At 36.5% G+C, this 27,289-nt stretch overlaps 3 protein-coding genes across 10 annotated transcripts; all 3 read right to left on the reverse strand.

Annotated features, from left to right (window-relative positions):
• Positions 1–1,027: 1,027 nt before the first annotated feature.
• On the reverse strand, positions 1,028–1,960 carry LOC126601489 (chaperone protein dnaJ 11, chloroplastic-like). The gene has a single exon (XM_050268202.1). It carries the CDS (start codon positions 1,892–1,894, stop codon positions 1,427–1,429), a length of 468 nt encoding a protein of 155 aa, XP_050124159.1. The 5' UTR covers positions 1,895–1,960; the 3' UTR covers positions 1,028–1,426.
• Positions 1,961–6,722: 4,762 nt separating this feature from the next.
• Positions 6,723–10,723, reverse strand: LOC126601624 (DNA-(apurinic or apyrimidinic site) endonuclease 2-like). 8 transcript variants are annotated; one of them, XR_007615776.1, is made up of 9 exons: positions 10,329–10,723; positions 10,006–10,215; positions 9,818–9,902; positions 9,580–9,695; positions 9,191–9,473; positions 8,846–8,997; positions 7,629–8,311; positions 6,930–7,081; positions 6,723–6,752 (listed from the first exon to the last, which is right to left on the reverse strand). XR_007615776.1 is itself a non-coding variant. In XM_050268350.1 (9 exons), the coding sequence occupies exons 7-9, from the start codon at positions 8,871–8,873 to the stop codon at positions 7,010–7,012; spliced, it is 783 nt and encodes a 260-aa protein (XP_050124307.1). In that variant the 5' UTR covers positions 8,874–8,997; positions 9,191–9,306; positions 9,391–9,473; positions 9,580–9,695; positions 9,818–9,902; positions 10,006–10,215; positions 10,329–10,723; the 3' UTR covers positions 6,723–7,009. The 8 variants fall into 8 exon arrangements, 7 of the variants coding, with proteins under 7 accessions (XP_050124307.1, XP_050124310.1, XP_050124306.1 ...); XM_050268350.1 differs by having other exon boundaries at positions 6,723–7,081; positions 9,191–9,306; positions 9,391–9,473; XM_050268353.1 differs by having other exon boundaries at positions 6,723–7,081; positions 10,348–10,723.
• Positions 10,724–15,017: 4,294 nt separating this feature from the next.
• On the reverse strand, positions 15,018–19,767 carry LOC126604600 (calcium-dependent protein kinase 28-like). Its single transcript, XM_050271889.1, has 12 exons — positions 19,114–19,767; positions 18,250–18,380; positions 18,032–18,073; positions 17,802–17,913; positions 17,631–17,709; positions 17,322–17,491; positions 17,031–17,157; positions 16,664–16,779; positions 16,461–16,568; positions 16,293–16,355; positions 15,888–16,061; positions 15,018–15,768 (listed from the first exon to the last, which is right to left on the reverse strand). The coding sequence occupies exons 1-12, from the start codon at positions 19,483–19,485 to the stop codon at positions 15,607–15,609; spliced, it is 1,656 nt and encodes a 551-aa protein (XP_050127846.1). The 5' UTR covers positions 19,486–19,767; the 3' UTR covers positions 15,018–15,606.
• Between the last annotated feature and the right edge of the window lie 7,522 nt (positions 19,768–27,289).

The following is a 27,289-nucleotide window of genomic DNA, read 5'->3' on the forward strand; positions in this document are numbered from 1 at the left end:
ACCCTTTATCTCATTTGTTTAGATTGAAGAGCACAAATAGGTTGATGTTTGTTATTGTTCCTTTTTAATTATTGTTATTATTTTCAGAATTTAAAGTTATTTCATCTTTTTTTCTTTTAATCCTTGAGAGATAAGGATTTTGAGGACTTGTTTCCTGATGAACAAAAGTTTTGTGAGAAAAATAATATTAATGTTCCTAACTTGACTTGCATTTCGTACTTGGAAAATTAAAGCATGAAGCTCCAAGACTCATGAACTTCAATTACTATTGTGTGGACCTCTATTTTTCTTTATATGCAACTTAAAGAATTGAATGATCGCTTCAATGAGGTAAATATCAACTTGCTTCTTTTGTATGACATATTTGAGTTCGGTGAATAATTTTGCATCTTTTGACCAACAAAAAGTAGATCATTTCTCCCAACTTTATCCTTAAGATTTTAATCATGTGGACCTCATAATTCTAATTCAACTTGATAGTTATATTCATGATTTGAAGATGCATAGTGAGTTTCCATTATTGAAAGAAATTAGTGATTTTTCAAAGGAATTGGTGAAGACTAGGAGGTGTGAAAACTACAAGTTAGTATATAAGCTTCTTACATTAGTTTGGGTGGAGATCCCTTTTTTGCTATGAATATTGTCAAAACACTATTGTGTAACAAAATGGGAGATCAATGGTTGAATGATAGTTTGGTTGTTTACATTAAGAGATATGTTTTTGTTTTTACTAATAATGAGCCTATTATGCAACGTTTTCATGTAATTTGTTTGTACTAATAAATTATGAATGATATTAATATTGTCTACTATCTAAAAGGTTGACTACATTTTTTTGGAATGTTTTACCTTTTAAATTTTTCCCCTCCCCTCAACATTTCCTAGCTTCGCCACTGCTTATGACACAATCCATGACATAAAAATGAAATGATAATCTCAATATGCGTAAATAAAATGCAAGTTAAGACCTTCTTGAACAAAGTTAAAGATTGAGTTAATTTCACATTACCAACAAACACTTAAAAACTTAAAATCATCAATACCAATAGAATATTAAAAATTGATTACCCATCAAAATACTGAGCTTCAATCTCTACATGTAAATCACCATAAATACTCTACTTATGTCATACTAATCCAAGACAAGAACACAACTTTACTAATATTGAAAATGTTGCATCCCTAATTATAGTAATTATCTACACAAAACAACATTTTCAACTCTTTTCACATCCCAGAATTTTGGCGCGACTTCTTTTTTCTTGTTTTCGTGCCCGATAGACGGACGGCCAGATCATCATGATCAAAATAATCAACGCCTCTGATTGCGCTATGCCACCCTTCGTATATTTACAAAATTACCGATGATCTCGCGGATTAGTTGCTTTAATTTCGGAATCGTTCCGTCAGCAGGAGAGTCAACTCACTACCAGCACTGGTCGGTCTCCCAGTTCCGGCGAGTGTAGTACCCGGAATATCTTGACGCCGACGACAACGGCCGGCTCCGCCGCATAAATTGCCGGTCGTAATCGGCGCGTTTGTCGGGATCCGACAGTGTGGAGTAGGCAGCGTGAATCTTCATGAACTCGTCGGCCGACGTGTCCTTGCGCTCGATCGCCGCCACGTCGGGGTGGCAAACCCGAGCCAGTCTCCGATACGCCGATTTAATCTCCTCACACGTAGCGACGGCTGGGATGCCGAGGATTTCGTACAGCGAGGTCATTGTTTGAGGGCGGAGATACGACGCCGTCTCGGCCTCAGGCAAAGCGTAAGCGGAGCCGGTGGCGAAGGCGCGAATCGGCTGAAATCGTACACGTGTCGACGTTTTAGGAGAGGCTGTGGCGGAGGGAATTGGAGCGGCGAGGAATGCGGTGGAGGACGAGGCAGAAAGCATGATACGGTGCGTTTTGGTATGCGTTGTGGAATTTGGTTGAGGAGAGAGGGAGAGGAGTGGGGGTGGTTTGGCTTTATATGTTGAGGGAGTTTGAGGGGTGTTTGGATGCGGACGTGGGTTGGGCCAGGCCAGAGCTATAACTAGGGTTAAATATGGTGTTTGGTTAAGCTAAGAAAATGGTTATCCAGTTTGGCTGGGATTGATGCTGACTCCTCAAACATAATAATCGTAATTTTCACTTTATTTTTGGTGGTCATAAATTGAAAATAAATGGTAGTGGATGAGTTTTATTGGTCATTTGTGTCCTCTTTAGATTAGCAGATTGGTCTTTTTCCTTTACTTTTACTACAAAGTTGAAATGTGTTACGCATCTAGTGATGTGTTTTGTTTCATTATTATCGAATCAAATTGTATTCATTGTAAATTGTATTTATTTATGTCAAATAATGTAACGTCATGTGTTATTATTAAATCGTTATCAGAGAGTTTGAAATTTCTTTTGTAAATAAAATTTTATTAATTAGATCAATCTCGAGTTTCGACTAGTTTGTTTACGATTGTGTTAGCATCTGTCTTAGTCACCTAAACCTAATACTTTGTCACATAACTAAAATAGTTCTTTGGTGCGGAAGCAGATTATTTATTTAAGAAAAACAAAAGGATGTAGAAAAGTAAACCTAAACAGACCTTCCATGATTTTGAAATTAACAAGTTTTAAATTTAATGTTTATTTTGTTACTCAGTACTATGGTCTGATGATATTCCTCTTTACTTATAAGTGAGAGGTCTTAGTTTCTAATCTCGTGGACGGCGAATTCGATACCAAATTAGGTTGCCTATTGTGTGGCTTAGCCAAACTCCCCCTTCCCCTAGTATAAAATATAGCATTATGCTCAAAAAAATTTAGGGAGTTTTAACGAAAAGCCCACGGTACTGTTCACTTTAACGAAAAACCACATTTTTACACTAAAAAGTCAAACCTGGTACTATTCACTTTACCCTTTATTTTGTCCTTATCATTAAAACTCAAAGTTTTCAAGCCATTTTCATTAGTTTTCCTAAAAATTTAATGTCTATTTTTACCACCTTTTCCCTCTATATTCTCTTAATCTGTCCACCATTCCTATAAAATTAATGTTTTCCAATTGAAACTAAACTCTAATTCAGAGTTAATAATAACAACTTATATATTAATTTCGTACATTGAACATTGAAAATGTATGAATGTTTAAGTTTTTAAGCATAAACCATCCAAAAGCAGTTGTAAAGAGAATCCTTTATTCTTTCTCTTTAATAACCCCAACAAGATGTAATGTTGTTAATTTAGGTGACATTGCCAGAATGAGGAGATCACTCATGGCTTCTAGAACCGATAGACAAGGGATATACATAAAAGGACAATGCTTGTGTTCCCCTGCATTTGGGGACTTACTTATCTCTCACTTGCGATTAACACTTTTATCATTCGAACATCATAACATCAAATCATAAATGTTCATTATCTTTATAATCATCTAAAGATCAGGTCTACAAAAAATCATTCAATTTGGAGATTGTTTAGTCAACCATCCGTGTTAAACCAATTAACGATTTTGGTAACAATTGTCATTCGCGTGATGAACCATCCATTCATTTTATGCATATGAGTGGGTAAAATGTCTGCTAATTGAATAATTTCTAAGCGTATATAATCTTTAAATGATGATAAGGAGAACGAACAGTTCTGATTAAGATGTTTGGACGATAAATATTAGTTAATCATAGGGGGGACAATTAAATTCTCCATAGAGAAACACAAGCATTATCTTTTATAAAATACACCAACCAAAATAAATAACAACAAAAATAAGACAATGGAAAGTAATGGTGGTTGCATCTTATGTGTGCCCTCCAAACCAAAGCATAAGAGGTACTATAAACCACATGGAATAAAGGCTCATAATCTCTTTCCCATCTACTATAATAGCAAGTCCACCTCTCCCAATTGCTAGGGGTATTGGGTGATTCAATCCATCAAAAGTAACAAAATGAGCTCTAGCCCATGCCCAATCGGTCACGCTACAGTAAAAAGGAGAAAACTCGACTATTCAATCGAGCCAAAATTGCCTAATTCCTCGCCTGAGACAGTATGACGTCACCCACGTTATAAATGGAATCCAAAAAAAGGCTCATGATTATTTATACTTCTTGGATTCATTCTCTTAACAAATGATCGACCATGACATTACAATCTAATTTAACCACCTATAGGTACAAGCAAGCATGAAGTTTTTATAAAATGAAGCATTTTCTTAATGCAAGCAATATTCTACATTAAAAGAGAGAGAAAAAAATGTTTGAACTTAGAATACAGTAGATTGAAGATAAAGACTATAATCATTAGAACAATATACCACTCGTCACATATATTAGCTATAATTGAGTGCCCAAAAATAAAACCCTAGAATATTGAATCAATGCTAGCCGCAATCAACAAATTAAGAGGCCAAATCCATTTGCAAATGGCTCGAGTATTTTGGCCAAAAAAAAAGTATCTAGAACCTTTCATGATTTTACTAGAGCAGGAAAAGGACCCAGCAAGTGTAGTGGGATGTCATTTGGAACCACTAGTTTATCGTGCAGATCTTTTAACTACTTGCCTCAGAAGTCAGAAGCTCCTCCCACCGCATACAAATTTCAAAGGCAGATAAAGTCGCACTTCTCCATCGACTAGGATATTGTTTTCTGAAGATATAATTAACACGATAATCATCACAGATTAAAATAATATACATTTGCATGTGAATTTTGGTAGCTTTTTGGGCTAGGAAGAGCCACCTTACCAAGTCCACTAGCAGCTATTCGGTGATGGTCCGTCGAAACAGTAGTAACCAGGTTTGTAGGTCTCCTTAATTATTGCAATTGTCTGTTGTTTTGCTTATCTTCCCCTTCCTTTTCAAGCTTGATTATATTTATATGAGTAGTATACATCGACCCTGAAATATCTATATAACGTACGTCCAAGGGCCAAGTACATGGTATCCGATTCCAAACAAGAGTAGAGTATAATGACCCTAAATTGTGCAGAAAGTTGTGTACAACTGGTTGTAATGAGGTTGAAACTAAATACAATGACTTACATGAAACATAATGGTGTTTTAAATCAGCCATGTGAAGTTATGCAAAAAACATAAACGTGGGATGTCATGCTATTTGCTCAATATACCACGATAGCGTCCTGGTGGTGTTGATAAGTCATTCTCATTGAATACGGGACATTGATCTGACAGAAAAAAAAAAAACACTTATATCCAACAATTTTGCCATGTTATCGCTCATATACAGTACAACAAGCCAGTAACAAAATGATTGTTTAAATCAAAATAACACGAGTCACATGACCTCCTTTGCTTTCATCCGAAAATAATAGAATAAAATTTAGCAACTGCACATTATAAGTCCTGTTTCACTTTATAGTTTGACATTTCTAGTTTTGAGCTCTCTTAAACTTTCAATTCATAGAAATATCACATCTCTCCCGCACCCATTTTTGTTAGTTCAGCCAATTTAATAGGGCCCAAAACCAAATCGAATTTCGAAGAGTAAAGTGGAATAAGGTGCAAAATTTAGATAAATAAAGTTTATTATGTATGAATAATATTTGATACTATTAAAAAAACAAAAAGTATACTTGTGGGTGATACTTGTACCTGCCCATGAGGCCGGACTTGGATTGTCTACCCTTCTCCATCTCATACCCTTCTCATCCCTTTATATTTATGTGGTCACGGTCAAACCACATCCACATTTTATATTCCTATTGCTTTTTGTCTTATTATTTCTATAAAAAAAAATTAATATAAAATATTGACGTGGTTTAACCGTGATCACAGAAATAAGAGGGGATAGAAATGACATGAGATGAGGAGGGCAGACAAACTAGGTCTCATGGGGCCTAGACCTTAATTAAACCCACATGGTAGACAACTGAGTACCTAAAATTTTTAAGGTCTAATCAATTAAGATTGAGTTGCATAATCCCTATCCAATTTCCAATATTAATAATAATAATTATTCCTTCTTCTGATGACCAAAACCTTGAAAGCTCAAGCCAATTTGGGTAAGGTCCTAATCCCTAATGCCATCATTTGACAAGGACATCTTTGCTTTTTTGTGGCCGTAAAAAACCTTCTCATTCAACTTTTGCATGCCCTTAGAAATTAGTCCTGTGACGCTCGAAGTGATGTAAAACATATCTTTGGGGGTGAGGGTTTGTCATAATCCATGCTGATGTGTTTTGATATTATCGTATTATTATTTCTAAGGTTGTCTTTTACCATAATTTGTGATCGATAACGATCGCTGGCCTTTGTTGATTTGCCATCCCAAACAATTTTGTATGGAGGAAGTTTACTAACCTTTCAATTTTTTTACTGAATAGTTGGGTTATCGGTTGCGACCATTCGTCCGCGATGTTGATAGGACATTTAATACTAGCTAGTGATACTTTTCTTCTAAATGTTGGAAGAAACATCAAACTCAAATTTCGGCTCCCAATTGATTATAAAAACACAAGATCGTGACATCAAAAATTGTATTTTTATGTGGAAGTTGTCCACGAATAAGAAAGAATAATACATTAATTAATACATGGAACATTTTTTTCTTCTGGGTGCGTGCTGTATGACTCTTCTTAAACGAGTTGATAAATGACATACCGAGGAAACGTGTAATTTCTCTTTCGAAAGATGCTAGCTACCTTCTTCTCCTTAACTTCTCATATATATATATATGGACGGCACACGTCACGTAAGCCTAAAACTAAAGATCCTGATATTCTGGAAACATATTTCTTTCGTGTAGCAAGGCGATCAATTCACTAAACAAGAAAATGAATAAAGTTATACAGCTAAATAATACAACAAAGGAGCTTATGCCTGAGACTTATATTTCAAAAAGAATCATTTTAATTACAAAATTTTCCAAACCGAAAAGGCCAGCACTACATCGTCTCGAAGGGTAGGCAGGAAACTAAAAGCATGGCATCGATTATTACCTGGCATCACTGATCACCACCGTCATTCCTCTCGAGGTTTCAAAGAAGCCCATTAGAAATACTTACAATTTGCTTCTGGATTAGATGCAGGTCCCTGTAGGAAGAACAAAAGGAATGCCACTACTTAGTTCATAAATCATCTGCTTTGCCCTCTGCTATTCCACATAAACAAGACAAACGTTACTCACGAGTAGTCAACAGAAAACTTAGCTCGAGTACATATAAACTCCACAATATCTGTAGTTCTGTATAAAGCTTGCAATTGTCAGATGCCCAAATTCTTTAATGGCAAAATGGGGTAAAACAGACTGTGCAGCCGGAGGACTTGTTCATCCCAAGTTCTAGGCTCTAAGTACCGAAGTGAAACTAGTTACAAGATGGATGGAACTACAAAAAATTTATCAGATGTTTTCTGCTTTTATAAAATCAATTGAATCTGAGATGTACAAAATAATGGAAAGAATCAAAGAAAGGAGCAATTCATTTATAGATACTTGTCCTTCGTCCACACTTCACTGTCATATACTTGAATTCATAATTTCATCAGACATCACAATACTGAATCATGCTTAAACTTCGCTTTCCTTATTTACATGCAAGAGTATTATTTCATTTTCTTTCTGTTTTACTCTTACTCCAATATCGTATATTAGAAACTTTAACAAATTTCCAGCAGTATTAAAGTTAACAAAAACATACCTCAGCACGCGCACAGACATAGAATCTGCGTCCAAAATTAGGAACTCGCTTGCTCACAACCCGAGCAACACAAGGTTCACTATGGTGCTTGCAAACTGGTATGCTATTCTGCATGACTTGCTGTAACCTTTGCCACTCCAATAACGCAAAATTATTATTCTCTTTGTCCAAGGAGCAGGCATCTACTTCATCCTGATCTTGATTTGATACACTAGAGTTCAGTTCATACTGCTTGGGACTGCGGCTTTGACTTTCTGGTATTGGAGTTTCATTTGAGAGATGATTAGAATCTGGAACATTTCTCTGACTAGTAGAAATATCAGTATTAATGCTCACACTGTTGCTACTGATAGAACTTTTCTGAAAAAATGACCTCAAAGAGAGTTGGGAACTCCTTTTTGATTTTTTCCTAGCTTCACTGCCGCACATTGTTTTTGTACGTTCACCACCTAAAGTCACCAAGGTGTTACAAGTAGCCTCAATAGCAAAAGCGCTTGAATGCTCATTTGTTTTTGAACTGATCACTTGGGAGTTTTGGCTCAAAGAACAGGAGTTGCTGCTGGGTGCACCGGGTGTGCAACATTGGTCAGGCAAACATTTTTCTCCCTCACCGAAACTCTCTTGAATCATATTTCTGTCCGGATTAACTTGTTCCGCAGCTTGTCTTTTCATTAGCAAATATACTGCACAGGAGGACAAAGGGTTCAGTCAACCTCGAGTAGGCATAGAGAAGAAGTAGCTTCAGGAGAAAAGGTTAAGAGAGCATACAGCATCCAGTATGAAGTATTAGTAATTAAGCGATATAATCAAATTCAAATCTTTTTTGTTTTCACTCTTTTATTGTTGGACTCATAATCAAAATATTTAACATCTATACACATAGATATAATTTTTATTAATGAACACCAAAGTTCCAAACTTGTCCCAAACAAAAGGCAGCTGCACATACGATATTCCACTAACCCAAATCACGTTAAATACAAGGCATACAACAAACCCTTAATCTATTTGATCAATAAGTACTGCTATAATATAACTAAAATCAATAGACAACTAAATACTAGTTGAACCAAGGAAGCAGTCGCTTCCTTCAAATTTCAAGTGCGCACAAAAGGTTTATCATTTATGTCCTTGCATATTTCACGAGAATGTTTATATGGAAACATCTAAAATCAAACAAGATGGTAATCAGCAAAAGGGAGAATATAATTCCATACCATGGGTTTGTTGGAGGCCACCAACCATTGGAATGTATCTAACAGACAAAGATGGGGTACTATGCTGGGAAACACTAAGAATTTCCAGTAAACTTGTCTAAACTGGCGCATGATCAGAGCCTTCGAGTTTCATGTTCTGCCCTCCCTTCCACCTGCAGGCAGGGAAAGAGGTCAAGGCAACATCAAAACACTCACATAGACATGTTTCGCCTACATATATGTACCACATGCATGCACTTCCACATTACTTACTGTTGCATAATCACAAAAGTAAAACTAATACAAGAATGACATCCATGCATGGGCTGCATGCACACAAAAAGCAAGCATCTATGTATCCTATACCTTAGTGAATTCCCTAGTTTTCCACCATTTAAATTGTGTCAATATGTCACACTCCTTGACATGGCATGTTACAAAATTATGACTTTGCAAGTCCTGCTCTTGGTGTAAGCATGCCCCTGCACAAAGAATGTGATCGATTCTAGAGCCATAATTAAACTCTTCAGCACCTGTACTTTGTGACCAGCATGTGTATGCTTTACCTATCAGGATTATTTGCTCTGAAAACATCAAAGAAAGAGCCTCCATTTTCCACCAACATCGATCTAAACCATCTTCTAAAAATCTACAAGGTAGATTTTCTCAATTATTAGGAATGAACTACAATTATATATTCTGCATATAATTACATGCACAGATGGCCACTGTTAGAGATCAGACAAACATCTTACTGGTTGTTCTCAAAATCTGGTTGCGCATCACAGCGATCTAATGAAGTGGGTGTAATGTTAAGATCACCAACAAAAAATATCCTCCTCCCCTGACGCTAGAGAGACTCCCACCTTTTCTACAACAGAAACATTAATAAATAAATAAAACGACGACAATAACAAGTCTAACTTTTTCATGCTAAAAGAAAGAAACTGAACACAATGGCAACTTAAAAAGTAAAAGGGTCATTTTGGTTACCTCTAACATCTTGAAAACTTGAGTTTAAACTCCGTCCTTTCCGTATCATCACATCCAGCTCGAGGCCCATACAAATTGAAGAGAACTGCACAGCCATTGTCCATATAAATCTTTAAACTTTCACCAACAAATAAAATAAAAACTCACAAAGACTCGAGCTTGAAACTAGAAGCTAAGGCAAAACATACCAACATGCCCATGATCCGTGATAACACACTGCCCCTCGCCATCAACCTTCAAAAGCTCCTCTTTTGAAAACTCCTCAAGCCCTTCCGCAACCGCAATCATTTCTCCCTTTCCACTGTCAAGAACCCCGGTAAAGCATTCCTCCGCTGCCTCCGGCAAAGCGACTTCGTCACTCGAGAACGCCCACTTCGCGCGACAAAACGTCGCCACACCTTCACAGAACCACATTATATGCAAAAAAAAAATCAATCAAAACTGGAAACATAAAGGTGCAAAATTTGAAGAGAATGTGTGCCCCGCCGTGTGGCTGGTTGAGGCATTTTACCAAACAATTATCGGAGTACCCGGTGCGGCCCCTTCCGGAGGTGCCGGTGCGGGAGGAGAAGGACTCGTAGCCCTCCGCCAACTCGGCGGTTAATTCCTGCCGTCGCAGCTTGGTTTCCTGGAAGCAGATGAAGTCGGCGTCCAATGAATTCAGCAATTTGAAGAGAGAGCCGAACTGGGCAATCCGCGGCCGCAGCCCGTTCACGTTGTACGTCACAATCTTCATCTTCTTCCTCGCTTCTGGTTACAGAGAGAAGGAAATCCTCAACCGGCAAATTCCGAACTTGGAGGTGAAAGAAAGAGAGGGACCGAAATGCGACGCCGTTAGGTAAAGCCGTTAAGATAGGTAATTTTAGCGATTTCCCCCCGGATGTTGTACTTCTTAGATGATTTGGCCCCTACGATTTTGATTTGGCCAATTTTCCTCTATCAATTAATATAAATTACCAATTTTTACCCTTAACTCTTCCCTCGTGTTCATTTTCTTGTGTGTAAAAAATTCACAGGTGCGTCATCAAAAGTTATTGGTTTTTTATTTTACGTCACAACTTAAATTAAAAAAAAATAGATGAAATGAGAATGAAAATGACATTAAGGGGAATACTAGATGGAAGAAACTTGTCAAGTTGAAGTTCAGGAGACAAATTGATAGTACAAGTTTACGAGAGAAATCAACGAAAGAGTTTTTTTTTTTTTAATACGCCACTGAATTTCAAGACACTTCATAAAAAAAAAACTGAGAGAGAAATTGATGATTCAAGTTTTTTTTTTTTTTTACCAAAATTGCAATTTGTGTTCCGTTGATTAGTGACAATGTAGAATTGATTGGACAACCGAAATTGCAATCCAGGTTGAATTCCTTACCAAAGTGTGTTTTGGACCTATTGTTCCTACACTGCCCAAAGTAACCCATGTTGTTTTACAAGTGGGAAAAGAAGCATAATGAGATGAATGAAATAGTACAATATGATGCAAGCTTTACGGCACAAGGTTTATCTCAAACACCCTATGATTGATAGCAACTTTATGAAATGTGGTTAATGTTTCTCCATGGGGATATAGATACAGAAATTTACATGTAAGTTCCCAAAGAATTACATGGACTGGTTCAAATAGTTCCAACCACGGAACACCTTCTTAACTCGTTTGAGGCTTTCACTTAAGGATTGAAGCAATCCGGCGGATGTGGTTTACCTGTCTAAGTGATTATTTAATCAGTTAGGGATATGAATTATGTCTTTGCGTGTTAAACTATAAAGTCATATTTTGAATTGCTAGAGTTACAGTTTATGTTCATGACATGAATCTTACTAAGACTCTGGAAGAGCTTGAGAAAACTGTCTCGCACCTGAAGACGAAATTTGAGATAAAGGATCTTAGGAAAACTTGTTTATGCCTTGACTTGAAGTTCAAGCGTTGTTTTGACAATACTTTGGTCTACCAATCAAACTACACCCCGAATGTGTTACCTTTTGAGTATACATATGATCTTCCATACGATATTTACAAATGAGACCCTTGAAAAGGTTATGGAATCTGAAATTCCATATCTAAGTTCAACTTTGCACTTTGTTGTACTTAGCTCATTGCGTTAGATAGGACGTCTCCTTCACTATTGATCTATTGGTAAAGATGTAGCACTGTGCCTACACGCAACAACTGAATTGGTATTAAAGATGTTTTTCCGCTACCCTGAAAAGTACTACGGATTTGGGCTAATCCCAACGCATCTCAAGCAGATCCAACCCCCTGATCATCGGAATGATGCTTGCCTTGTTGTTATGCTGACGCTAGTTACTTATCAAACCCGCACAAGGTAAATCCCCGAATGGTTATGTCTTTACCATTAAGGATATCGCAATATCTTGGAGGTCCACGATATAACCTTAGTTGCGAAATCTTTGAATCGTTCCAAGACTCACCTTACTTTACTATACCACACGCAATACATGGTTGAGAGCTCTTGTTGAGCATATTCGAAGTACTTGCTGTTTTCATCTATCGTTGAGTCCCAACGACGATCCATGAAGACTATGTCGCATGTATCAACCCGACCAAGCCATGATACATCAACGAAGTCAAAGCCAACACATATTGCGTCTACATTCATATCAACAAAGCATTAGGAGATTGATGTCATGCAAGCCAATCCCAGACAACCTTGTCGACCTCTACACGACTTCACTACCGAAGTCAACCTTCCAAAAGGTTGTCTGAGGAATTGGTATGCCTAACTATTCATATGCAATGCTTGTAGTTCTCATTTGAAAGTTCTGTCAAACTCAGGGGGAGTATCCAGAAGTATACTCACTTGTTCTTAATATACTCTTTTTCCCTACGATTAGGAGCATTTTTCCCACTGGGTTTTTACTACCTAACTAGGTTTTGACGAGGCACCCATCCTTGGTTGGTCATACCTTTGTGAGCTGTTCTACTTGCGTCCAGAAGATGTATAGTTTTGATTTAATGCAACTTCTCACTTTTCTCTTTAGCCCATGGGTTTTTCTCCCACCTTGGGTTTTACCATAGCGAGATTTTGTGAGTTTTTCCTTTTATGCATTCTTTCGTTGATCTGAGACTTGCATTCGCTCATTGTGCCGACGACTTCATCAACTATACTTACTTCATTGCGAAAGACCCGATACGCCATTTGTTTGAATATTTACACACTCAAGAGCGACTGTTGCAGTCTTATGAGATTAAGGGCTGGTTTGGTATTGCTGTGCTTTGAAAAAAAGCTGCTGTGAGAATAAGCGGCTGTGCTGTGAGAATAAGCGGCTGTGAAATAAATCAGCAGAGCGTTTGGTAAACTTTTTTGTAAAAGTGCTTTTGGAAAAAAAAGCAGTTTGATAGTGGGTCTTTTCATTAAAGGAGCACTGTAGTTCCGTGTGCTTTAAAAAAAAGCCAGTTTTCCAAAGCTGCAAATAGCAGCTTCAACTTTTTCTTTTGATTTCAGCTTATTCTCACAGCAGCTTCCAAAATAAGCCTTTTTTTTTCAGTTTACCAAACACCTAAAATCCTCACAGCTTTTTTTCATAGGTGCTTTTTTTTTAAGCACCTCACTCCCAAACTAGGTCTAAGAATGTGATTGTGTAAATCTTAGTATATCTAGGGATATTTTGGAATATTCTCTAGGGTTAGATATTATCCTATTAGAATTGTAATCCTATTAGGGTAAGGATTTAATTCTCTCTACTACTATAAATAAAGCCACAATGGAGTGATATAACACACACCTCACAATTGCACATTTCTCTCTTTCTCTCTACTCTTGTTGCACCTCCCTCTCTGTCCTTTATATGATTTAGTGAATTAGGCCTACAACAATTACTAAATAATTTCTGATTTAATTGATTTTTTGTTGAAATGATTTTTAATTATTGATTAAGAAGATGAAAGATTGCATAATAGAAATCGCGCATTTTCGATTTGGACAGTGAACATTGTACTATTAGAATTACAATGCTGCTCTTACTGTTTGGTTGTCTAACCAATTTTTTTAGTATAAATGTCACGTTGCTACGTGCAGTTATCTAAGTAATTTTAGTCGACGGTTTATTATTAATTAAGACGAATGCTAGCAATCTCATTCAACTCAAGTTGCTTGTTGATTTGAATAGTACATTCTATATAAAAAAATTAATTATATCCAAAATTGTTTCTTCGTTTATTAGTTATCGGTAAACAGACCGATCATGTTTAAACAATCAAAATTATTTTTGAAAAGTGACTTATAAAATAGAAAGTTTTCAGTCATCAAGCAACAATGCATGATTGTAAGAAGAAATAAAGAAGTTCAAATGAAAAAGTTACAAGCATTATTGATCGAGCTTTTCCTCTCATTTAATGTTCATTAAAGACTTCGTGTAGCTTTTTCCCCGAGTATGGTAACCCAAGAAATTCAGTATATTTATGAAATTTTATTCTTTATTTGTACATACCAATGATCATAAATAATGATTATAATGGTAATGGTTTCAATCATAAATAATGATTATAAACGATTACAATCATAAATATAAATTTTGTAAATTGATCTGAAAGTATTTTAAGCAAAAATTCATCATAATTGTTTGAAGAGCCAAATTAATTACTTCGTAAAAAAATATCTATTGGGTGATACACACACACACACACACAAGGTAATTTGTTCAAATTGTCAAGCTCTTGGTAGTTTTTGATAGGGGTGGGCACTTAGAACCGAAAACCGAAACCGAAACACGAACCAAATCGAACCGCAACGAACGGTTTGGTTTTGCAGTTTTGAAACCGAACCGCAACATAGAAAACGGTTTGGTTTCGGTTTTGGCTTTTGAAAACCGCACCAAAACCAAACCAAACCGTAAATATTAATAAACATTTAATTAAATGTCCATATTAGATTTCATGTTTTAATTGGTTATTTGTTAGAATCCATACATTTAGTATGGACTCAACCACACTAGAATATCATCATTCATCACTTTCTTTCGTTCATTAACGCAAATGACCTTTGTTATTTTATACCATCACACACACACACATACGTACATGGGTGGACTAATCTTGTTATCAAGAGTCGAACAATGATCTAATGAAGTTCACTCATTTGAAGCATGATATCACATATTATAGTATAAAAGTTTCGCTCACGTTTAATGAATTCAAAGTTATTCAACTTGTTTTATGTTATAGCTTGCATGGGACACCCTTTTGTTGCACAAACATATTTTAACATCACAACTGCATGCAACATGCTAATTATATAACAAAGGTCTTTTTCCTATTGCTACTGGGAAATGCTTATTAATATGTTAAATTGCAAATTGTACATTTTTTCTTAAAAACCAAACTGAAACTATTTGAAACGCACCGAATTTACCAAACCGCAAATTTCAATTTCGGTTTTGGTTTCACTCAAAACTGCACCGAACCAAACCGTAGCCAACCCTAGTTTTTGAATATCGTATGAACCCCGTTCTGGTTGTAATCTGCCATACTTTATAATTTATTTATGTCACACATGATAAATTGTATGGCACAAACAACAAATCTCCAACATCAGCAAATGGATGTACACTTAGAACAACCACCGTAGCCGGAGCCGGAGCCGGAGCCGGAGCCGGAGCCGGAGCCACCACCTTTTAGATCCACACCAACTCTAACATCACACGTCTCAGTGAAACGTTTATATCAATCCTATGAAGAATAAAATTGCTGAATACTTGAGTTCAAGAGTGGTTCAGATGGTTATGAATTAGAAAACCGGAACACCTTTCATACTCTCTCTTACTTCCAATCTACAGCTTCCTAGCATTCCGGTGACCGGGTGATGTCACAGTTCTTGAGGTAATGCTCGCAGTTCTTAGAAGTCTACGGAATTCTGATAGGCTGATCCTCCCATCTTTGTCAATGTCCGCCTCGTCAAGAAGTGGATCTATAGAACCTTTTAAACCCGTGTGCTGCAAAAGAAAAGAAAGCAATGTCGTAGATTAGCAAACTAAACAAGAACAACACTCGAACCAATTCAGTGTGCCGTGTATCTGTGTCGTCTGAGAGGGAGAAGGCAGATAATACTGACCATTCTAAGTTCCTCTGGAGTTATAAACCCATCTCTATCTATGTCGAATTTCTCAAAAGCTGCCCGTGAGCGCTGCTGCCATTTCTGTGAGTCATGTTCCTCCAATTGATGCACATGTAGAGTAGCAGCGACAAACTCAGTGAAGTCCACAAGCCCGTCTGTGTTGCTGTCAATCTGAATCAAGCAAGTAAACAACCACATCCCAAACCGTACAAAGGAAGCAACATCCAAACTCTGATATAAGGATCGATGTGAGATTCACATCGCCTTGGGTTGGAGTAAGAATGATAAGGGGAAGGAGAACCTAAGAGACTGGCATAAAGAACATAATACAAAGGTGGGGTTTTCCCTTGGTAGAGAGAAGGAAAAAGAACAGAAAAGGAAAGAGTTGTGGGGTTGGCGTACCGCTTCCAGTATCTCAAGGACACGCGAATCTTTCAATTTCCAAGGGACATCTTTAGCAAGTGCCTGCGATAGACATGAATTTAGAAGTTAGAGATGTATCAAATTCTACATTTCATAAGGAAGTGGGCATGAATTCTAAAGTTCAAACTTAATGTGATAAAGGTTTACCTGTCTCATTTCTTCGAGACTAATCGCACCATTCTTATCCATGTCAATTGCATCAAATTGATCTTTGAGATCAGATAGCTCCTCAGGATTAAGTGTGCTAGCTAATGCCTGCAAGCACATAAATTTTGAATGACAGAAATTAAATAGAAAACGCACTTGTCTTTGAAGTATTGGAAACTCCAACAGAAGGAAATCTTTCTTACCCTTAGAGCAAACTGTTTCAAACGACTATATCTCACGAACTGGCGCATGTTATTGAGAACAGATATATCGATGGGAATCTCTGATGCATCACCTCCTTCTTTAACCCATGGGTGTGCTGGAATGAAAATATAAAGAACAATTAAACCCCCAAAGAGATAATCTTATCACTTCATATAGTCGCTGCGAAATAAAATAATAATGTCTCTGGGTATTGACTATTGACACCACCAACCATATTGCAAAGAAAGCAAGCATTCGGAAAATCGTTTCCAAACCGACTAACTTGAACTTTTAAAAATACATAAACGCTTTCCAGTGCCATAGTAGTCAGCATTATTTCTACCAGGATGAGATCTAGGGACATACATAGAGCCTGAGCAGCAGTTAGCCTCGCCCGAGGATCCTTCACAAGTAACTTCTTAACAAAATCTTTAGCACTGTTACTTATGCTTGGCCATGGTTTGCGACCAAAATCAGGCTTCTTCCTTAAGACCTGCAAAAAAAGAGGCAATTAAGTCTACTAAACAGAAAATGGAGGGGCGGGTGCGACATGTGCAAATAATGAAGTGGCAAAGGATTCTTGCCCCCAAAAAGAAAAATGAAAATCCAACAGAAAAGGGAACGGGTTTATTAGTACACAAAGTTAAGAAACTACACCTCCTTAAATATACCATCTTCGGTCTTATCCCAAAATGGACGTCTCCCGCAAAGCAAAATGTAGGTAATAACACCAATACTCCAAACATCTGACTCAGGCCCTGACTTGCGTTTCAATACTTCAGGAGCAACGTAGTAAGCACTGCCAACAATATCTTGAAACTTCTTCCCTGCATTTTCAGTTTAAGCAACTTTATAGGTTTCAAATATAAATGTCCAGAAACATCATTACAACTAATAGATGAACAACACTGACAGGAACTTGTAAATCTCTTGATGAAATCTTTCTAGGACTGAAAATATGCATACCTGGTTTTATGAAGTCAGACAAACCAAAGTCTGTTGCCTTCAAAGGCGAGTCTAAGGCTTTCGACTTGAAAAGGAAATTCTTCGAGCAAGGAATAAAGGTAAGGTTATTCAATCATGAAAAATGACTCCAGATAACAATTTCTAAATTCGTGTTAATGAACTTGTTTATACCTCAGGTTTCATGTCACGGTGCACCAGACCATGTAAATGGCACTCAGCTGCAACCTTGAGCATCTGCCTTACAACTACTGCGGCATCCTTTTCAGTGTAACGGCTGTCCTTCCTGATTAACCAAGAACAAGAATATAATAGCAATGTTACAAAATATATCATAGAGCAAAAATTTCATTGTCAACCAGAAATCAGATGAGTATTTATCCCAGGACTTTAGGGAATCTTACTTCTCTAGAATCCGATCCAGCAACTCACCGCCTTCACATAACCTGATAATACAGAAAATTGAAGACAACATGAGCAACATATTAATAGGATGATGTAATACACACCTATTATAAAATACAATGTCTCCGAAAAGATGAAGATCGCGTAACCAGAAAAGGAGTGTATGAATCAAAAGAAGAACAATGGATAGTTTGAAAACAATAAAAAGGAAACTTACTCCATAACTATATACACATAAGAGTCATCTTCACAGGCATTATAAAAGTGGACCACATTTTCATGGCCTGCAAGGGCCTGTAATATCCTGACCTCTCGCTTAACATCCTCAACAGCAATAGGTAGAATCATCTGCCGCCAAACAAAATACCATTCCAGCATTAATGGAACAATTTCAAAGAGGAAAACGGGAACAAAGTAATTATCTTGCCAATGGATGCATTAATAATAATTACATGTTCAGGAAAACTGGCTGAAAAGAAACAAAATGAAATACATATTTCAACACTTGCAACTTGGCAAGAACAGAAAAACAAAAACAGACAATAACTTTGCTAACGATGCCTGCAATAAAACAAAAGGCAAGCCCCACAAAACTTGAGTAATTATATCTGCAACTATTTATGCAATCAACCAAACTAAGTAGTTTCCATTAAATAGAATTAACTGCTACCGCAATTGAATGAAGGTGCTCGGGAGGTTCAAATTTTAAGAAGCGACAACTGAACCCCGAAAATGGGAAGTTTAACTCTCTGCTCCTCAGAAGAAAGTGGGAATCTACAAGAGATTAAGTCCTAATAGTATTGGAAAAAAGAGCAAAAAACCAGAATTTCGAATCCGCAGATAGAATCTACGAAAACACAACTAACAAGTTTTTTTTGAATATCACATTTAACAATTGAAATCCACCCTAAATAGAAAGTTTCACAATTCATCAAAACAAAAATGAAAAATAGGGAAAACTCATGAACCCCAGAATGTCATACAGCAAAATGAGATTAAAAAGGGCAACTTTCCAATGAATTGATCCAAAAACTAAAAAACACAAAACCCAATTCAGAAATTTGAGATTCCAGTTCAATACCTTGTTCTTATCAATCCTCTTGACCGCAACTCGATCCCCATTTGCCCTATCGGTTGCAACGTACGTGTACCCAAATTGTCCGTGACCCAACAACTTCCCGATCGTGTACCGCTTATCGAAATTCTTATCGTACCCGAAATCGGTCCGCTTTCCGCAGGGAATGACCCCCGTCCGGCTCCTGGAGTTGAGCTTGTTTTTGGGTTTATGAACAGCCTGCTTCTTGGGCGGTTCATTGGGTCCGTGGGTGGGTCTCTGTTCTTGCTTCCCGGCTGTTGTGCTCTGTTTTCGGTTGTGATTGGAGGCAGGGGTGGCGGGGGCAGTGTTGTTGCTATTTGAGCCACTGACTTTGATGGTGGAGAAGCACCCTCCCATGGTTGACCGAGAAGATAAAAAACAGAGAAAGGAAGCGAAGTTTTACTTTTCAGAGGTTTTGATCGAAAACCATTGCTGGCGGAGAAGAAAATGGATCATTTATGGAAAGGATCAGAGAAACATATAGATACAGAGATATAAAAATATAATGAGATGGAAGGAGGAAAGATTGGAGCAGATGGGAGGAACAAGAGAAGAAAGAGAGGGAGGAGAAGGAGGGGATGGTCAAAAGACGGTTCTTATAACAAAAAGAAAAACAAAATTAAAATTGAGAAAGCGAGAGAGAGAGAGAGAGAGAGAGAGAGAGAGAGAGAGAGAGAGAGAGAGAACGTTGGCGCGGAAGCTACACTGTCTTTCTGCTTTTAAGATCGTTATTATTATTTACTTTCAAAACAGATTTTGTGAATTTTCCTTCTCTTTTATGTCCTTGAGTGAAATAAATAATTTAACATCTCGCTACTATATTTATTATTTGTTATTTGAAAAAAAAATTCTAGAAGATTTATACAGGTGTGCAACGCGGTGAATTTTTTGTTGCTCACCACAGTAAATAGCGTAATAATAGTTAAAAACAACAAAAGATTCATAAATAAAAAATAAAAAATTTAATTCATTAAAAGAGAATTTAATAGAATGATGGTAAGAATTTAACGAGATTAGAGATGGAAGTGGAAAGTGAACATATCGAGTGAGGGGTTAAACAAAAAAAAAAAAAAAAACAAGCAAACCGTGAGTTTGCAATGGTAGATGATAAACGTAATTTTGTATAATTTGTTTGTGTAATGAAATAATTTTGTATTGAACACAATTAAATCTTGGAACTGTATTATATGTTGATTATATTATGTTAGGGCAGGGATTAGGTTTTGCTTATGTTATCTTTGTCTTGATTTTTTCTAACTTTGTTGGGTTAATTGTGAATTGTGATCCAACCACGTCAACTTTGTGCACTCCATGTTGACGTTGGAGCTTATATCTATAACAAGATTAGGTAGACCTCAATGAATCCCTGGTTTACACACACGCGCGCTATTTTTATATAGATTTTGAAGAATGCGATATATATATGATAGTATGAATATATATACATACACATACACATACATATACATATACACACACACACACACACACACACATATAATTTGTTCTTCTCAGAATCTCCAGTTTTCTCATATAAATTCATGAACAACGACAACTATTCAGCAACTAGTCCAAAAAACAGTAACTACACTATTAAGGCAAAACGACAGAACATTGAAGGTAGGGGTCCTATAATGCTCAAAGTTCTCGAGCACTTTCAAGGAAGAGACATCACCCTACAATGCAAAATTATTTATATGGGGCCATTGTATATCTTACTCTTATATTTATCTTTTTCATCATGTGATATAGTCACGAATTAAGAAAGATATATAGTGACAACAGTAATATACAATATTAACGACGAAAGTTTGATATACTCTTGTTAGTGATGGAGGCAAGTCCTGGAGAAGTCTAATTCTTTTATTTCTAAAGAATAATGGATCAATTCTCTCCCTCCAAATTCCTAACCTATAGGTTGCAGTAGCTAAACACAAGTAATGTTTTGTGACATAGATCAATGCAGATAGGGAAATTTACCAAGGAACTCCACAATCATTAATTGAGCTCAACTTTGCTAAGTTCCCTCAGTATACGGGCAATCAAATGATTAAGAAATTATGAGAGCGAGTGTATGTACGTGGTCATACACTCACCTTAGCTAAAGTTGCCAGCCTTCCAGTAATTAATGGCAAACCAAATGATATGAAGCTCGTGGAAATGTTTCATCTTAAATTAACTAGGCAAATTAATTTATTAGACCAACAGAAAAACTATATAAAGTTAGCCAAACTAGTGGTCTTTAATAACCATATGATTGAGCCATGTGGCATTGCATCATTGGTTGAGTGATTGATTAGATAGAGTTACACTACAAGAAACATGGCTTTTGTGACGACCAACATTCGTCATATAAATATGAAAAATCGTCACATTAGCGTTACCTATACAGCGTCACCGATAGTTTAAGTGACGAATATTGGAGTCGCCACATATTTTCATTTTATGTGACGCTTCTTCCGTCACTTATTATTCTAACATGTGACAAAATTAGCGTCACAAAATACAAAATTCAGTTACTTATGTTTTTCGTCTCATATCAGACTTATAAGTGATGCTTTTTGGGTCACACAATATGATCCCAGAATTATATAATTACACTAAGTGACGCTGAAATCGTCACATATTCTTTTGATAGGTGAAGCGGCTTATGTCACATATGTTATAATCAAATAACTATTTAGAAATAATATTTGAGGAATCCATTACTTATTCGTGTTTTGTAATCTAGAATAGCAACTCATAACAATTATAAGGTAATACTTCCCATTTTCATTAATCAACAATTAAACCACGTAAGTTCGAATATGTTCAACAACTGTACATCCAACAAAATAACATAAACATCCCAAAATCAATCTAACTCATGGTGACCTATCTTAATAATAGCAATTTGTGAAGAAGGGTAGCAAGGCCTATACATGGACTTTTTAAGGTACTAACTAACAAAAGAAAAGTTTAAGACACATTGAGGTGCTAACAAAAAGGTCTACCATGTGCATACTTAACTAATACAAAAGACATAACTATCGAAATCATTCTTCTTTTGAGTCATGCTCTTCCAATTCAGGGATAAACATTTTCACTAGATGAGTTATTACCACCAGATTCCTTCGAGTTGTTGCTAGTCTGCCCGTGACTTGCAGCCAAAAAACCATAATTTTTTATGCCAAGGTTTCATCTTTATTTTGTAAATCCAATTAAGCTCTCAATTGTTCATTTTCCTGTTGCAATTTGAGGAAACCATCTGATAGAATCTTGATCTGATCTCTCATATCAGTTAACTCAGAACTTGAAGCCAAAAAAGAAACACAACTAAAGGTATCCGTACGAGGGAAAAAACCTACACAGTTAACAGATTTTCCCTTCCTTCCAAGGTTCTCAGGCAAATTAATTTATTAGACCAACAGAAAAACTATATAAAGTTAGCCAAACTAGTCGTCTTTAATAACCATATGATTGAGCCATGTGGCATTGCATTATTGGTTGAGTGATTGATTAGATTGAGTTACTTAGAGGTTGTTAGTGAGGGTATTTGGGTCCTTTGAAATAGGCCTAATGACTATAAAAAGGAAGTTGTAAAGATCATTTTATGTTAAGTTGTATTCAACTATTGTGAGAAATGCAGAGAGCATTCCTTTCATCATCTTCCCTTGTTCATCTTTCTGCCATTGTTTCTTTCTTCCATCCTTCATAGATTCTGACATGCCCCGATCCCGATATTCCCCAAATACCACGTGCTGGCCGACACTCGAGGGTGATGAAAGCCATCAATTGATACAAAAGCTAAGAATAAGAAGTAAATAAGGATTATGAATTTAAAATGCAATGAGTTAATAATTTAGGAACGTGTTCAGAGCATACGACTAACTAGAGCTCTAAAGGAATTAATATAAAATTGAATAAATAAAAGGATGTGGATCCTACACCGAGATGACTCGAATAAGCCAATGTGAAAGCGTTGACATCAGGATCGTATGCCTCGATTCTAAATCCTGAAAGGGGGCGCAAAACAAGGGTGAGTGGACCGAGTTCATATATATATACATAATACGAAAACAGTTGTGAACAGACTAACCCCCAGGTTTATAAATAATGAAAACTACTAGCATAATAAGTGATAGGTTTTTTGAAACTCTAGCATGCCATAAAACATCTCAACAGGTATAACGCGGAAAAACATCTCAACAGGTATAACGCGGAAAAACATCATATAAATCATCGCGTGTATCGAAAACATGTTCTAACATTCTATCGTCATCCATCGAATAGTCTACCAGTTCATGGTTTTTATAGAAAATACTATATATTAAAAATATAGCTCAAAATAGGCCAACAATTAATTCCTCACCAAAAACATGAGACGAAAATCAACATATTCAATAAACATGCTTAACATAAAATTAAAACATAAACTCGTAGGGCATGCTATTCATTTATGCAATTGAACTATAAAATCATGTAATTTTAAAAGGGGTCCACTCACTAGTAATTCCAGCAGATTGCTCAATAGGTGCCTTAATCCATCTCTGTACCATTAAATTTGCCTATACCTCGTTGAAAGATTCCGCTAGAACTAACGGTTTCCACTGCAGTCGCCGTTAATCTTAACAGCAACCACCGCTGGCATTGCCAGAGTTTGTCAGAAACTTTTGAGGATAAGAGGACGTTGAATTCATCTCGGATTCAACATGAACTTGCCGGATTTTCCTTGCCGGATTCTTGAAAAAGGAAACAGCGTGCATGCATGTTAATTCTCAGTGATCTCCCACCAAACTTCACATGCAACAAGGTACCTTATTACCTAGAATAGTGTCCAACTAAATTCGAGGGCCAACACTTTCAAACTTGACAGAGAAAAACACGGTTTCACCGTCGAAAACTAAGATAAAAAGAATATGTATATGCAGAGAATTAAAAATATAATCGACATAAAACTCATCCAGATAAATTATACACAACCAAGAGAAGAACAATTCCTACCTGATATAAAAATTCAAGAGAACTCTAGCTCTCGATGGCTATGGCAGATTACGCAGAGGTGCACAAAAGCCACATACAACCTTGCAGATAGATTCTCTAGGTCCTAAAGATCCAAGGTTTGAGTTATTGGAAGTTGATTTGATCAGATTCGCGAGAAATAGTGATGGTTTCTACTCGGAGATAGAGGATGAGAATGCAGAAAGGAAATGGAGAAATAGAAAGTAAGTGTAAAAGAATGAAGAAGAAGATAGGGGTTCACGGTGCAGAAAATAATTATAACCTTGGGCATGGTTTTGGGCTAACGTTAGCACATCCTAAAAGATTGGGCCGAAAAGTCTAAGTTCACTAATGGCGAAAGCGTAATTTACTCTACATTTTGGAACGAGTTATTACAGATTCATAGGTTACTATGGTATCATCACCGGAAAAGGCTCATCGCCAATTCCGATCCTCGGTCTTCTTTCGCTACTTTGGTGCTATTTCTTATGGATTACTGATGTTTCTTGATCGATTGGGCTGCTGGAGTTTATGGTGTCCGCGATTTGCTAATGAATTAAATCCTCATCTCTGTTATTCGCTGTCAGGTGATATTGTTCAACTTTCTTCATCTAGGTTATTCGCTGATTTCTCGAATTTTATTTCATGGTATCTGTACCATAAGTGGATTGAGATTCTGTCATGTTTCTCTTGAATTTGTGAATTGGGTTGGATTTGTTTGAGTTGCAATGGTTGGTTGTAGTAGTTCTGCAAATTGAAGTGTTGAAGTAATTTCAAGAAAGTGTCAATCTTTCTTTGTCCAAGATTTGTTTGCAAGAAAGTGTCAATCTTTCGATCGTACAGTGTCAATATGTCAATCATATAATGTCAATATGTCAATCATATAGTTTCTTTGTTCAAGATTTCTTGATCTGCATAGAGTGTTATTCTCTACAGTACAATTGTTGATCATATAGTTTCTTGATTTGTGAAAGTGTCAATCTTTCAATCATGATTGCGTATGTATTCAAAGTTGAATGTGTTATGGGTATGATTACCATCAAGCTTAGGGATGACAATTTTGCAAAATGGGCATTTCAGTTTCAATATGTTATGCGAGGGTATAAATTGTTTGGTCACTTTGATGGTACAACTCCTTGTCCATCAAAGTTTGTTGTCAGTCCTGAAGCTGGAGTAACTAAGGAGGTTACAATGGAATATATTGAATGGGAAGCAATTGATATGGCTTTGTTGAGTCTCTTACTAGCTACTTTAACTGATGAAGCCATGGAATATATAATTGGTTGTAGAACAACATATGAAGTCTGGATTAATCTTGTATATCGGTTAGCTTCAGTTTCTAAGTCTAGAGTTAATCACCTGAAAACTGAACTACATACAATTCATAAAGGGTCAGATACAATTGATAAATATTTGTTAAGACTTAAGCATATTAGGGAATAACTCAGTGCTGTAGGTGACTCTGTCTCCGATAATGACATAATGATAGTTGGTCTTACGGGATTACTAAAAGAATATGGGGTCATTCGTACAGTCATTTTGGCTAAGGAATCAACACTTACTTTGAAAGAATTTAGAGCACTACTACTTGGTGCTGAGAAAGAAATTGAGGGAGAATTGACTGCAATTACTCAGAATTTGTCTGCTTTATATGTTCAAGGGGTCCAGTTCTGGTTCTAGTTCATCTGCATCAAGTTTAAATCCTCATAGTCATGATCATATTCCTGCTATAACTTCTGTTACTATCACTGCAATACCTTATGATTTGAATTCATCATCTCATGCCAATCAACAGCCATACTATCCGTCACCCGAGTCATATGGTTATGGGCTTACTACTTATTCTAGTGGTCAGAATGCACCTAGATCACAGTCTTCAAATGGTCAGTTTGAAAATCATGTCAATAACTATAGAGGAGGAAATAATTACAGAGGGGGAAATAGTTACAGGAATAATAATGGCTTCAGAGGAAAGGGATATACTAATTATGGGAACACATCTAATTCTTACTCAGGTGGTTCAAGGCAATCTGGTATTAGAAATAACACTTGGTCTGGAAATGTTGAAGCTAGGGCCACTGTAGTAATTGAATGTCAGATATGTAACAAGAGGGGACACACTGCAGTTAATTGTTTTCACATGAACACAAATGCTCTAACTACTGGCTTTGTAGTTGAGTGTTAAATCTGTGGTAAGAAAGGTCATTCTGCCTTGGATTGCTATCAAATGGGAAATTATGCTTATCAAGGTTAGCCTCCACCATCATTATTGTCTGCAATGAATGCACAACAGACTTCAACATTTATGCCTCAAGATGCTTGGGTTGTTGATTCTGATACGTCACATCATATAACCTCTGATATCAATGTCTTATCTTAAGTAACACCATTTGAAGGGTCTGAGAAGATAACTATTGGGAATGGTACAGGTCTATAAATTAAACATATTAGTTCAACTATTCTTCAAACACCAACACATTCTCTTAATCTTAAGTTTTACATGTACCAGCTATTGCTAGGAGTTTACTTTATGTGAAATAATTATGTGCTGACAACAAAAGCTGGTTTATATGTGATGAATCTAAATTTTTTAACCAAGATAAGAAGACAAAGGAGATAGTGTATCAAGGAAAAAGTAGACCTGAGGAGTTATTCCAGATCCATGTGGTTACAAGTTCAAAAGGTTCTTAGTTCACTATAAAGAGTCCATATGCTTATTTGGGAAAGGCAGTGAAGCATAATATTTGGCATCAAAGGCTCAGGCATCCAGATCATGATATAGTAGCTAGAATGTTAAAACAGTCAAACATTTCAGTTCAAATAAATGATACAAACAGTACCTGTATTTCATGTATTCAAGGCAAGATGTCTAAGGTTTCATTTCACTTAGGACAGATAAATGTACTTCTCCTTTTGAAAAATTACACACAGATATATGGGGACCAGCTCCTATAAGATCTCTAGAGGGGTATAGGTACCATGTAACATTTATTGATGAATATACAAGATTTGTAGGGATGTTTCTTATGAGCAATAAACCTAATGTGTTTTTTATATTTGTCAAGTTTTACAAGTTCATTCTTAATCAGTTTGGTATGTCAATTAAGTCATCACAAATAGATGAAGGTGGTGAATATACAAGCAAATGCTTTACTTCTTTTCTTGCTGATAAAGGTATATT

The sequence above is a fragment of the Malus sylvestris genome, chromosome 15 (assembly GCF_916048215.2).
Source record: "Malus sylvestris chromosome 15, drMalSylv7.2, whole genome shotgun sequence".
NCBI lineage: Eukaryota > Viridiplantae > Streptophyta > Magnoliopsida > Rosales > Rosaceae > Malus > Malus sylvestris.

Excerpts from the sequence above, each read along its gene's own strand:
- LOC126601624 (XM_050268353.1), bottom strand. The coding sequence starts at position 8,873 with ATGGTTGGTGGCCTCCAACAAACCCATG. Across the intron at positions 8,312-8,845 it reads TGGCCTCCAACAAACCCATG|TATATTTGCTAATGAAAAGA; the intron begins GTATGGAATTAT and ends CCTCCTGTGCAG. Across the intron at positions 7,082-7,628 it reads ATGTCTGTGCGCGTGCTGAG|AGGGCAAAGCAGATGATTTA; the intron begins GTATGTTTTTGT and ends GTGGAATAGCAG.
- LOC126604600 (XM_050271889.1), bottom strand. The coding sequence starts at position 19,485 with ATGGGAGGGTGCTTCTCCACCATCAAAGTCAGTGGCTCAAATAGCAAC. Across the intron at positions 16,356-16,460 it reads GTCTCGAAGAAATGAGACAG|GCACTTGCTAAAGATGTCCC; the intron begins GTAAACCTTTAT and ends TGTCTATCGCAG. Across the intron at positions 15,769-15,887 it reads CTCCAGAGGAACTTAGAATG|CACACGGGTTTAAAAGGTTC; the intron begins GTCAGTATTATC and ends TTTCTTTTGCAG.
- LOC126601489 (XM_050268202.1), bottom strand. The coding sequence starts at position 1,894 with ATGCTTTCTGCCTCGTCCTCCACCGCATTCCTCGCCGCTCCAATTCCC.